Below are 12,600 nucleotides of genomic sequence, written 5' to 3'. Positions count from 1 at the left end.
CTTCCTGCAGCTTTTCGGTTTGTTTTAGCGCGACCCCGGTTTCGCTTATTTTCTGCTACATCGCTCGCCGGATAAATGAGAAAAGTTTTGGTGGCCGGATCGTGCCGCGCCGCCATCGTGATGAAGATGAATCTTCTTGCCTGTTTTGTTGTTTGCGAGAAATGGGGAGGATTGGGCTGTTGTTGTTGCTTAATTCGACAAGCCGGTAAAAATAGACTGATAGGGTAAAATGATTTGGCTTATGGAGTTGTTTTTTTGGTATTAAGTTGATTTATAATTTAGTTTTTTGTTCTAAATTTCGCGTTGTGTTAAAGGAGATGATTTCTACTTGATGTACAGCTATTTTATTTTAAAAAATTTAATGATGTTTCTTTTCTTCGCACATTAAAATCACACTCTGTCCAAACACGTCTAAACTCCCTAATTAGTGTCCGAATTACGGAATTTTTGATCGCTCAGTGGTTTTGAACCACTTATCTCTATGCCTCCTCTCGCAGAATATTCATCGTACACGGACGCGCGTATGTCGCACTCGGCTTTCGGAGAGGAGTTCCGGTGTGTATCCGGAAGTGCATCAAAAATTTAATTTAGTCCCAAAACTCGGCACTCGCTGTCGAACTTTTGGCCTTTTTCCTGGAGTCCGTCCAGTATGCTTTTTTTCTCTGTGTGTGTTACCAATTGTTGCTAGTTCTATCGCGCGCAGGTTGTGGCGGTTTTTAGCTAAAGTCTCCCTTTCGAATCTCAAGCCGGAGGTGATATTCTAATGAAATTTTTACTCCACACCCGGTATACACCATCCCTCCGGGCTGTGGGCTTTTGTTTTTATGTGCGTGCGCGCGCGCTCCTTTACTCTGCTCTGCGTTATTTAAAAGATAAAGGGGTTCGGGATGCCCCACCCGGAATGGGAGGAAATTTTATTTAATTTCAGCAAGCCGCGTGCGGATGACGAATGCTTTGCGTTTCTTTTAGCCGCGGTGTTCCACCTTTTTTTGTTTCGTGTGGCACATGGTAAAACCGCGTGACCAACATGACTACTTCCATCCATCGCACTTCACGAGAGGGTGAAGGTGAAGACGACAACTCCAACGAGAAAAATGTCAGTTCCGGTTGTCCTCATCCAGCTCACCTTCGGCGTTTCCAGCATCTCTCACAGCATGCTCAGGGAGAGAAGAATTAAGTTAGACAATTTTCATTTCCACCGCAGCTGCCGTCAACGTGTGGTGTGTGTGTGTGTGTGGAAGGATTGAGTGTCGCCGGGTGTGTGTGTTGGGGATGTACCTTTTGTGACGCTACTTTTTAATCAAAGTGACATTAGTGGGGAACCCAACAAAAAAAGGAGGGATGCGGCTTTTTATGTTAGCAATTGTGAGGCGAAAGAGTTTTTTTGTGTCAGTGTATCCTTTTTTTGCTGCTGCTGCTGCTGCTTAATTTCTCTCCTGGCGCCGGAAGTACAGGGCCGAAACTTTGTTTTTAATGCTTTCATGACTGGAGGGGGATAAAAAAGGTTCCGAAAAAAGGAGCTTGGGCAAAAAAATAAAGCTCTACTACATCTACCGTATGTCTGTATGGGATGCGAGCAAGGTAGCAAGGTTTGAGAATATTTGTGGTTGAAAGTTGGTCTAGAAAAGTCAATCCTTGTTTTGATCAAACCGAGGATAAAAATTAGACCACATTAGATCAAAATATTGCTTGACACAATGTGTAATATAAGGTAAATATTCTATGAAAAGCGTCATTGCTACTTTCAATACGGATCATTCTTAAGAAGCAATAACAAAAGCGTTCTTTTTTTTTAAATATGTTCATCCCCCTTATCCGAGGTCGTCCGGATGGGACCGGCTACCTTCATGCCAATGCAAAATACATTGAACGGCATGAAGGCGACAACACAAAAACAGCAGAACTCAACACACACACACACACACACGTCGTTTGCATATGCAAAATGTATCGGACTCGAAACAACCTCCCCAAGCGGAAAGTTAAGTGCAATGAGCGAAAAAGTTTATGCTTCGCATGGCGGCATCGCACCATGGCTACCCTGGAGATCTCCAATGAGACAAAAAAAGCGTCACGTTGTCCCTTTTCCCTTTCTACACCCGACCCCAACTTCGATCTAGTGATTGTGGAATTTCACATGGGATGGGATATGTAGCTTGGCCACAAGGAGTTTGTATTTTTTTGTTTGGTTCTGTACCTTCGCGTATGACATTTCTGTCTGTTGTGCTGCGCTGTTCGTGTGTTGAAGGGGCTGCTGAAAAGCTTTTTGAAGGAGAAACTTTTAAAACGACCACTGGGCTGGAGATAACCGTTTGAAGAGAATCCCTGGGAAACAGAATGCTGTCTGATATGGCAGAGCAATTTAAATGCCAAATATTAAAGCAACAACTCATGAATGCTGTGAACGATGTGAGCGATGTGAGAGCGCTGGGATATTGAAGCTTTAAACGATCTTTCAAGAAGGATTGTTTATTTAGGAAGAAATGTAACTATTATTGAGAAGAATTAACTCGAGAATGAAGACACAGAATGTCCTCCGAATCTGGGTCAATCGTCACCTAGCTAAAACGGTGTTTAAAATGATTAGTTCTACCTCTCAGGCATACAAATCATGTAGAGCCAGAATAAATTGTCCGACTTTAAAGTGTCTCATTTACATTCTCGCCCGTACTTGGCCAGAATGCTCCGTCGCCACCGGACTACCCGAAACCTTGGCTGAAGGCAACTTTCCAACCGACTGCTGCTTCAATATCGCTCCAAGACCAAGATTGGTTGACCGAAAACAATAACCAGGCGCTTGGGCAATTAATTAAAATTCAGCACACGTCCTCCCTACTTGCTAGTGCACCACGTTCCCGGTTTTGTTGCCTCAGCACGGCTCGGGGCAGAACTTTCAGTTTCAGTTCCCCTCAATCATCGCTTATGGACGTCCCGTTACTGACCGCATTCTCGGCCGTGCTTTCTTATTAGCTCGTGCCATGATGGCGATGACGACTCTACTACGGTAGCTTTTGGGCAACCTATATAACCCGCACTAGAGTTGTCAATCTGTGTCATATGCCTTTGACGTATAATGCGTGTGTCGGTTGGTTGGTTGGTTTTGGGTTTTGAGGTTTCTCGGCTCCAGAGTGCTCGGGTTGGTGCGTGGTTCTGACACCATATTCCAAGGTTTGGACATCAACATATACAGTCGATGGTGTAGCGTAGCGCGCACGACCGACCACACGCACCATATTTGAGTTGGTGCACTTTCCTGTGGTTCCTACCAAGGGGGGAGTGTTCGGGGTCGATTTCTTGTTTCGCTATCTGTGCCGCTCGATCGGACCCTGGACGGAAACTGGACAGGTTTTGTGTGAGCCCAGCGGGCGTGGAGTTGTTCTACCGGTCTCTCCGCATCTACGCTTCTACGTTGGAGTTGCCTTGTGGAGGTGTAGAGTTACCTTGTGGGAGAGAGATCTAAAGCGTTGCCGTTTGATCTTGATGTTGTCGTTTTCGTGGGCTGTGTGTGTGTTAGTTTGTTACCTCACAGACTTTCGCTAATGCGTACAAAGTGTATCGGTGGGCCCTTTGCTGTGTTCCAAGAAGTCAGAAATAGTATCATTACTCCAAAATCCATGCCTAGAAGTACATTGATTCAAGACATCCTCTGTTGCGTTGGATGAAGCGAAGTTCTTCCGTTTGAATTGAAGAAGTTTGTTTAAGAACCCACAAATTGCTCAATTGACTTCAGGTTCATAATGTATTCCGACAATGTCACAATATTCATAAACCGTCCGTGTGTACCTGTGTCGGGCATCTTAACCATATTGATTATTTATTGTGACTTCTTCACTTTTTATGCCGTCTATAAATGTTTATTGCTTCGTTTTGCTGGCGCGATGCCGTGTCTGGCATTCTATGCGTGTCTTCTACCAACTCCAATCACCGCTCCGCAATAAGCCAAAGCCCCGGAACAATGAATCGCAATTAAAGCTCCACTCGCGCCATCCTCCTACGGGCTTATCCCGGAAGAATCTGGGCGCATGCATTCAGCATCCAGCGTTGGAGGTCGACTTACTCCGCGCACTGTCAACTGTATTCAAGGTTTCTTCGAGTGCTGGCGCGTAAATGTATACATATGCGGAAAGGTGGAAAGTTCTGCGTTATCTGCCCAGCAGGAGGGCCGGTGAGCTCGGAGCCGGACCCACGAGAACCTCTCTCTCTCTGTGTTTGTGCTTGAAAACCACAATGCTCTTGGTGCACGAACCGTACTTGGGGTTAGGCAACCGGCGGGGAGGTTGTCTGATCCGAGGTCCAACTTCTTCTGGTTGGCTGTGGGTGAAGAATTCCGCGTTGGTAGAAGAAAAACCTCTACGCTCTAGAGTCAGCATAGGGGAGCGGGGTAGAAACGGTCAACAAATAGCCCGGCGAATGAAAGAGACAAGCGGCATCCAACTATTCGAGCCAACTCCGAAGTGTTCCGAGCGAGCACCCGGTTTGGGCCATTCGGAGCAAGAGACGGCGACGGCGGGGGCATCAAGAAGAGAACAAAAACCGGTCGTGGCAGCCATGATCTAGTGCCAGTTTGGCCAGGATTTATTTTCACTTCCCGTTTTTTCTTCCCTCCGTCCACTGGACTCTCTTACTGCTGGTGTGTATCGCGCGCGCCTTTCACGTTTGCGTGCTGGTTGCCCATTCCAATCGCGCCATGCTTTGCTTTTTTGTGCTCTTCTGCTTTCCTTCACTGCTTTATTTTTTTTTTCGAAAAACCACATAGCGATGGCACAGGGTCTGTTGTCGTTGCGAGGCCGAAGAACAACGAGGAGGCGGCCAGGGTAGGTTGTGCAATAATGAATCTCTGGCCGCGGTTAGGCTATCCAATCAATGACCGGATGACCTCGGCAGAAGAGCAGGAAATTCACCGCAGTCGCCACCTTCCAGCAAAACCCGTTGGAAAGGCGCAAGTAGATTCACCAGCAGGCAGCAGGAGCAAAAGATATTCGCTTCGAGGTCTGTAGAGCGAGAAATATGCAGGGCCTAAATGTGCGCCCATCACCGGATGGTAGTATAAAAATTAATTAAATTGAGGCATATCGGCTAGAGCCAGTCTAGGCAGCACCTTCCCGGCAGTTCTAGGCTTGGTGTCGGTGTAATGGTGACATAGCGTTTGTGTGAAGTTCTCATTTGCCTTTCCCCAAGTGCACGGAAGTTGTAACAACCAACAATGCCTACCGGTGGTGTATATACGCCTGTCATGTGTACAGGATGTCCACCAACCAGGCGCGCAACGCCCAACCACGTGGCTGTCAACCTGCACCGTGTCCCGACAGCGTATTAGTTACCCCCTCTGTCCCTCTGTGTCCTTCCCCAGCGAAGGCAATCGGGAACGGCGGAGAATTAAAAAGCGAAAATCGATATTTCGACAGTTTGTTGTCTTCCTTCCATGGTGAAAAAAAGCCTGGAACGTCACGGTACGCGTACTACACCGGTGCACTACCTTGGCGACTGCTTTATGCTTTAGCCTCTGCTTTGTAGCCTGTCAGCTCTGGACTTTCTACCGTTTGCGCGTACTGTCGCGCCCGTGCTGCTGGGGACCGCCCAGTAGGCAGCAGTCTTTATCCGAGTCGACACGGGTCCCCAGTGACAGAGACGTCTCTGTCTGTGTGTGCTTGTGTCTGTGTAGTTTGTCTTGGTCTTTATTCGGTTGAAAATTTGGCCATTACCGTGCGGAGGAGTCCCTCGTGTACCCTTGTGTACAGTTTTAGGCGCTTTTGCACGTTGTCCAGGGGAAGCGCACTCGGGGGCAGTCAGTTAAGTTGTAGGAAGCTTAATTGGAGGCTTTTCGTTTCGAACGTCACGCAAAAAATAGGTGCTCAGGTGCTTGCAAAGTTTCCTGGTTTTTCAAAGCTGTGTGTTTTACTGTGGTTGAATGTAAGGCATCTCCAGCACTCTCCGGAAGCAGCACGGTCGGTTTTAATTCAGTACAGTTTGTCCGACTTAGCGGTTGCGGTTGATTCGGTTTTTGGAGGCACAGTTCACCCCGTGGCAAGATTAGTGGGATGGAAACAGCTGATTTCTGCCTACCGCAGGGTGAAGTATGCCCATGGAACTTTCGACTGGTCGGTGGTGGTGGTGGTGGCGATGCAACCCTTTTGCATCAGGTAGGCGCATTAGGCTGTAATGTACGGTTTTTAGTTCAGAACTTTGGATTCCCCAACTCCTGCTCCCAGATAACGTGTGCAAGATTGATGAAGTTTAGTTGGAAACGTGGTTTCTCGTTTGTATCTTCGATCCTTTTGTTGCTCAGACTCCCTCATTTACTGACTAAAGCTAATGGTTTTTCTTTGTTTCATTTGTTTCTCATTACAGGTAAGTGTTTTACAGAATCGCTTATCAACGTGCAATATCTTGAAAGTCTTTTTCCAACGCGACGCTGTGCGGTTGTGTTGAGGCTGCTGGAACCAGGGAGTTGGAAAACAACAACATTCCCCACGAAGGTATTATCTCCAGTCTGTATCATTCCCCCCTAATAGATGACATCTTCTGCCATTGTTCCTCTCCAACTGTCAAACTAACTCTTCCTCTACCGTAGATGATGCGCTACAAACTGGTACTGCACGTGTGCTACACATTTGGACATGGGGTTTTGTGGGCTTGTAGACGGTGCGTAGCGACGATGGCGACGGTGGCATAAACCCGGACCAAAGAATGCGTGTCAACTACAATGTATGCCGTTCTCTACGACTGTTTGGATTTGTTATGATGATTCGGCTTGTAGATATGTGCATGTTTGTTTGTCGGTTAGTACCACCAGCACCAGTCACCAACAATGTAGTTGATCTCCATCAACACGCGTTGTCTCGTTGACGATGGTCCGTCGTCTCGTTGAGCTTCATGCCCGGTTACGAGTCGTTCGGTACACGGCGGCGGTCGTTCTCTCTTTCTCTCGCAAACAACCACCGGGCATGGGGTGGCGCTGTTGGCGACGAACCTTTCTCCTCCTGCGGTTCCCAAAACCTTGCGTAACACACACACGCACAGCGCAGACACATCACGCCGGGGACCGGGATCAGGCCTGATTTGTATGTGAGCGCGCGCGAGAGAGCGCGTTGTCTAAATTTATAATCAATCTAATTAAAACAAACGCGTGAAAGAAGAACGCGATGCGATGCGTCAAGCGATTTCATCAAAGATTGTCGCGTTGTTTGTCGCGCGCCGCCCCGTCCGCCCGTTGTTGTTTGTCCCCCCCCCGGGGTGCGCCTGCTCTGAAGCATTTCCCATTTCGGGCAGTGAGCAGTAGTGAGCACATGGTCGTGCCGTGTACGGGAGTCGATTCCCATCATCGTCATCGTCAGCGTTCCTCTCTTGTCTTCGCACCGTGATGTTGGTCCCCCTTTTAGCCCCTTGGGGTGCGCATGCAAAGTGCGTGAAAAACGAAATTTAAACGGTGTTACTCGGTGCGCGCGTGTTGCAGGCTAGAAGGCCCACATTTTTCGGCCTCACGGTACCGCGGTCGTGCATGGCTGTAGCCATGGCGGCGGCCACCGAGATAAACGTGTCGCTGCATGTGTCACCGTCCTAGGCGTGCGCAGCACCACGGACCGGGATGGAGTGAAGGCCGGCGGCATTCTATTTCGGGTTCTCGGGACCGTACGGACGCACCCGATCAACGGCGATGGCGGTGTAACGCACCGTCAGGTCCGTTGTCGTCCGTTCTGTTTTTTTTTGGTTCGTCTCCGGCGTCTGCCAGCGCGTAGAGCTCGATGCGTTGCGAACAGCACCACCACCACCAGCCCGCGGGTGTGTAAGCCGAGCGGATGAAGCGAATCGCTCATTATCAAACGTCAATCTAATTTACTGCCACCACCACCGAAAAACGGTACGCGGCTACCGGCACGCCGCATCCTTGCGTATTTCTTCTAATTCTACACCACCCTTCAGAGCGGAAGAAGCTGCACCGCGTCCCCCTTCGATTTGTTCGTGCGGTCGCTTCCCGGTTCAACCACGGCTCGACATTCTCGAGCCGCCGCACACGCTCGGCGTGTAGAGGTTACTCTTTCTCGGATCATCAACACCGTGGCATTTCGGGGATGTGTGTGCTGCCGGTCACCGTTTCGTGGACACGCAAGCACGCACGCACGATGAAGAAGAGCCGCGCCATAAAATGACACCAGAATTAAAAGCGCAAGTAGTAATTCGAGACCGTCCGGCACTTGAGAATGGCACTCTCGTTACCCTGCTGCGGTCGTTTCTGACTCTGACTGTTTTCTTTCCCAGAATTCGACGATTTTCCGAATGTGGCTTCGGCCACTGATTTGCGATTGTCACCAACCGATCCACGAAAAGAGAGGTGACACTGTGTGGCAGTATTAATAGACCGGGACGTGGTATCTTCCACGCAACTGTCTCAGCAAAAAAAGTTGCGGGGATAAGGACCTGCACTGCCTGGGGTTAAGGTTTATCGTACGCGAGGTCGGTCGATCACACCGTCCTCGCAGGACGTCGTTTGCGAAAAGGGGTTTTAGGGTTCCTCGTCGTAGCCTTCCCCAGAATGGTCCCTGTAGAACCCCCAGTTGGAAGTTCCGTCCGGGGGACTCCGATACGCCGAAGCTACCTCCATTTATCACGCTTTCATTGTGCAACGCAATTGTTTGCGGTACGCACACTTCCGTGTGTCCACTCGGGGACGTGATTTATGCGCCGGCCCTTAACGGGAGTTGGGGTGGTGGGTTCTCAGCTGTTATTTACTGTGCGCTCTGGTTGGTTCATTTTTAGCGAGTAAAGCTCTACTATCTTCGCTGCTACAGTTGGTCCAATTCTTTCCTTTGCTTTATAGTGGTAAACCATTGAATCGAATAGAGAAGATCGCTGCGAAGAGTGCATTCCCCGGCGAGCGGACCGTAGAAAATGTGTACGCGATAGCTCGCTTAAGTGATGCTGATCCCATTTGAAGGTTTTGATTTAATGGCCGCCGCTCTGCACGAGCGATGCCAATGGGGCTAGAGAGGCCTATAAAACGATTAAATGAATTTTCGAACCACTATCGAGAGGCAACTGTGGGACTAAAGTGTTGATTTATTGCGAAGTATTTTTAAAATAAGCTAAATTACATCAGCACACTCTTTTAGGGGGGGTGGAGACACAGAGAATCTTCTGCGGTGATGATTACATCTTCAAGGATCTGTTGCCTATTTTCCGTTGAACTAAGAAGCGCTCAAAGGTCCCCTGAGAAAGGGAGGATGAAGACACAGGGGCTTAAGAGCATTTGAAATGTTCATCAGTTTTATTTTCTGTACATTAAGAACTTTGCTTTGGTTCGAACAATTAACTTCTAATTTTGAACTTCCGACAGATTTCATACCAATGTAGTATAACTTCCACGAACGTGCTCATCGGCACCCGCGAGGCTTCTCGCTTATTAATTAGCCATGTGCAAAGGATCCAGGGCTCTGCGGGGGGATTCTAGGGCTGCCAAAATTTATTCCACCAATGAGAATTGTTTTTCTCCTCTGGGTCGGTACCCAATAATTACCACCCGGCGAGTCGGTGGAGCGGGGTTAGTCGGTGAGATCCGATTACTTAACCCAAAACCGGGAATATGCGCTTAGGGGTTTCGGTACTTTTCCTTAATAGCTGACAGTTGGATATGGCAGGACGGCAGAACCTCTATACCGCCCTCCACAGAAGTTCGTGTACTCCGTACTCTGGTGGGCCGGTGAGAGCATCATCTGGTAATTTGCATCTGCCCGGCACCATCGACGTGATTTATATTTGGCCGATGGCCGATAGTATTGCCGCGGCGAGTAAGAATCCTATCTCAGCAGAAGGCGTGGGGATATGGAACAGCTTGAGGAAAGCGATTAGAAAACTGTGATAGAGGCGGGGGTTTGGGTTTTTCCAGAAGTGACTGCTTGTTGTGGGGACGATATATATTTTGTGCGAGTGGAAAATGCGGTGCGACTACCGGATGTGGTTAAATCGAACCCCGGCATTTTGGGGCAACACGCGAGCAATCGAACCGTTGCCCCAGAACACTCACGCACTTGATCATACTTAATGGCGTTTACAGTGGCTCACGCACTGTTGTGTCCCCCGTTCGACTGCCAGTACGGGCGCGACATACATCATTTTTACGAGCAGCAAGATAATGTTTATAAATTACACGACTTGAGTTTGTATTTTTTTTGTGTCACAGAACGGGGCCTAGAATGTGAAAAGTGTCTTTTTATAAATATTTATTGGATCTTGAGGTGACCGAACTGGACGAAGTGGACGGTTTGGGCAGGAAAAAACGCAAAAGATTTCATATTAGAAGATTAAAAGCGGTAATAAATTGTTAATTGAAGCCTCCGCCGCAATCGGTATAAATAGATAGTGGAAAATTTGTAATACACAAGTCCACCTTAAGATGTGAATTTGAAGTTGGTAGTAAACGTCTGATTTATATGAGGTTCGATCCGATGACTGTTGGATGTATAACAATGCTCTTACCATCTGCTCTATCGGGGCGTATACGACATGAGCGGTTAAAACTTGACCAGATGATAGGATCGTATTTCCTGAATGAGTTCTTAGCATAATGTTAGTACTGTTTTACTTTCATTCCAATAAGTTCCTAGGAATCGAAATTGCGTAATGCAACTTTCTAGACCTTTCGCTAGTTTTAAATCGTGTCAAATGTGTTTCATTGTTAGCTTGCAATACTTTATTCACTTACGCTTCTGTCATCCAACTTCCGCTTGTTTCTTTAGCTAATGACACCAACAAAAAGCTGCTTTGACTACCGTTCTGAGTGCGTTTACTTGAAAATAGAACTTCTCCTCTTGCCTACACTGTTTCGCCAACATGCTCCACGTGAAGACATCGGCCTTTCGCCAGCGCAAAAACCTTTCTTCGCTTGCTTGCACGTCAGCAAAGGGTTCGCGCGCGCGGGGCGAATGTTGTTCCGTCAGCCTTCTGGTTTGATGTTGTTTCTCCTTGCCTCCTTGGCTCTGCGTGCAAATGCATGACTGATTATATGCAACACTCTCTGCCTTCGCGCTCAAGTGCATCCGTCTGCGAAAGGAAAAGTAGTGTTGTTTTCGATTGACACGGTGCGGTCCCGCGCTGTGCGTTGTGGTGAAGGATCGGGGTGGAACATCGTGAACCCTTTTCCTTTGCTTCGCGGTGGTCGGGATGGGAAGCCACCGAGCGAATGCGCAAATGCATTTTGCGTTGCAATTTGGGGTTTGTTTTTCTTTCTGTTGCTCCTCCACACGGCTGCCACGCGTTGAAGCCATTATCTGGCAGGTTTTGTTAGGCTAATGCCAACACAACACAGCAACTGGGTACACATAACCTTCAAAACCTGCGCCGCAACAGGGCGTCGGATGAGCGTGTAACATTCAATCTGCCGGTTGTGTGTATGTTGTTGTTTTGGGTGGTGTGGTTCGCGTGGAATGCAACATTCCCGGTTGGATTAACAAATGGGAAAGCTCATCATCCTGCTGCCCAGGCCAACGCGCGGCTAAGGTTCGGTAATGATCACTGCCCACCGTCCGCCGCCCGTCGGCCACAGTGCCAAGCGGTGGTTTCAAGTTAATGAGGTAGATTCGAAGGTGGTGGTACGCTTGCTCGTGTCCGTTCCCTTTCAATGTCCCACGTCCATCAATCCTGGCTAAGACGACGACGACGACGACGATGTTTGTTGTTCCGCGTCCACAACACACACACATCTTTGCTCGTCGTCCCGGAATCGCCAAGTCCCATCGGATTGCAGATTGGAGTCGAATATTGCACATGCCTTGGTTGTTCTCTCCCTTGGTCAGTCATCCCGCCCGCGGGGTGTCGCAAAATGGAGGCATAAATTAGTAACTGTCAAATGTGACTCCCAGCGTCAGATGTGTGTGTGTGTGAGAGAGTGTAGTGTGTACAGCATTTACTCTTTAGTAGTTTTAATGCGCTTACCCCTTTCGGAATCATCAAGGGAAGGGTACCCAAGAAACATTTCCTATAGCTTTTACACTTAAACACGTCTAAAGAATGCTTTACTATGAGTGTACTAAGCCTTATATTTTTAACATGTATTTTGAAGATGCTTAACAGTCTTTGAAGTTGTTAAAACTTTAAAACGTTCTGAAGACGATTATAAGACTGTCTGTTAAAACTATAATAGGAGCCACATAGTTTTAACATGTCTTTTAAAGTTGCTTAACAGTCTTTAAAGTTGTTAAACCTTTAAAACGTTCTGAAGGCGATTATAAGACTGTCTTATAAGACTTAAAAGACGCCTGGCTTTAACCATCCAGTAAACGTATTCTTAAGCATGTTTTAAGACTCGTTATTTTGAGACTGGGACATCAAGATCAACTGATCTTAATCAATGCTTATTAAGTCTTGAATGAAGGGAACTTGGGACAAACTATACAGGCTGCATCTAAGATACGCTAATAACGCAAAGCGTGAAGAAGCGGTTTTCAGCCATTATATATTTAAGCCATTATATAGTTAAACCTTCTTGCAGTGGGTGGTTATTATTCAAATTCTAAACAATTTTAGTTTTTTTATTCATGTTGCTATTAACTGATATTGTACCAAATCAATAAAATTTGTGCAAAGAACTGTCAAATTCAGAAATTCACA

The 12,600-nt window shown here is 47.5% G+C and overlaps 1 protein-coding gene across 13 annotated transcripts in view; it reads left to right on the top strand.

The window, feature by feature from the left end:
* Positions 1 to 12,600, top strand: part of LOC120903553 (heterogeneous nuclear ribonucleoprotein L) — a 184,035-nt gene that overhangs the window by 17,373 nt on the left and 154,062 nt on the right. Inside the window, exon 1 of one of the 13 annotated variants that reach the window (XM_040313052.1) lies at positions 5,594 to 6,140. The exons of the other annotated variants lie outside the window; for them this stretch is intronic. Coding sequence (XP_040168986.1) covers positions 6,039 to 6,140 — 102 coding nt within the window. The 5' untranslated portion in view covers positions 5,594 to 6,038. Of the gene's footprint in view, positions 1 to 5,593; positions 6,141 to 12,600 lie in introns of those variants that run through there. 13 annotated transcript variants of the gene reach the window in all.

Source organism: Anopheles arabiensis, chromosome 3, assembly GCF_016920715.1.
Source record: "Anopheles arabiensis isolate DONGOLA chromosome 3, AaraD3, whole genome shotgun sequence".
In the NCBI taxonomy this organism is placed as follows: domain Eukaryota; kingdom Metazoa; phylum Arthropoda; class Insecta; order Diptera; family Culicidae; genus Anopheles; species Anopheles arabiensis.
This window is presented reverse-complemented; position numbering and strand designations above follow the sequence as displayed.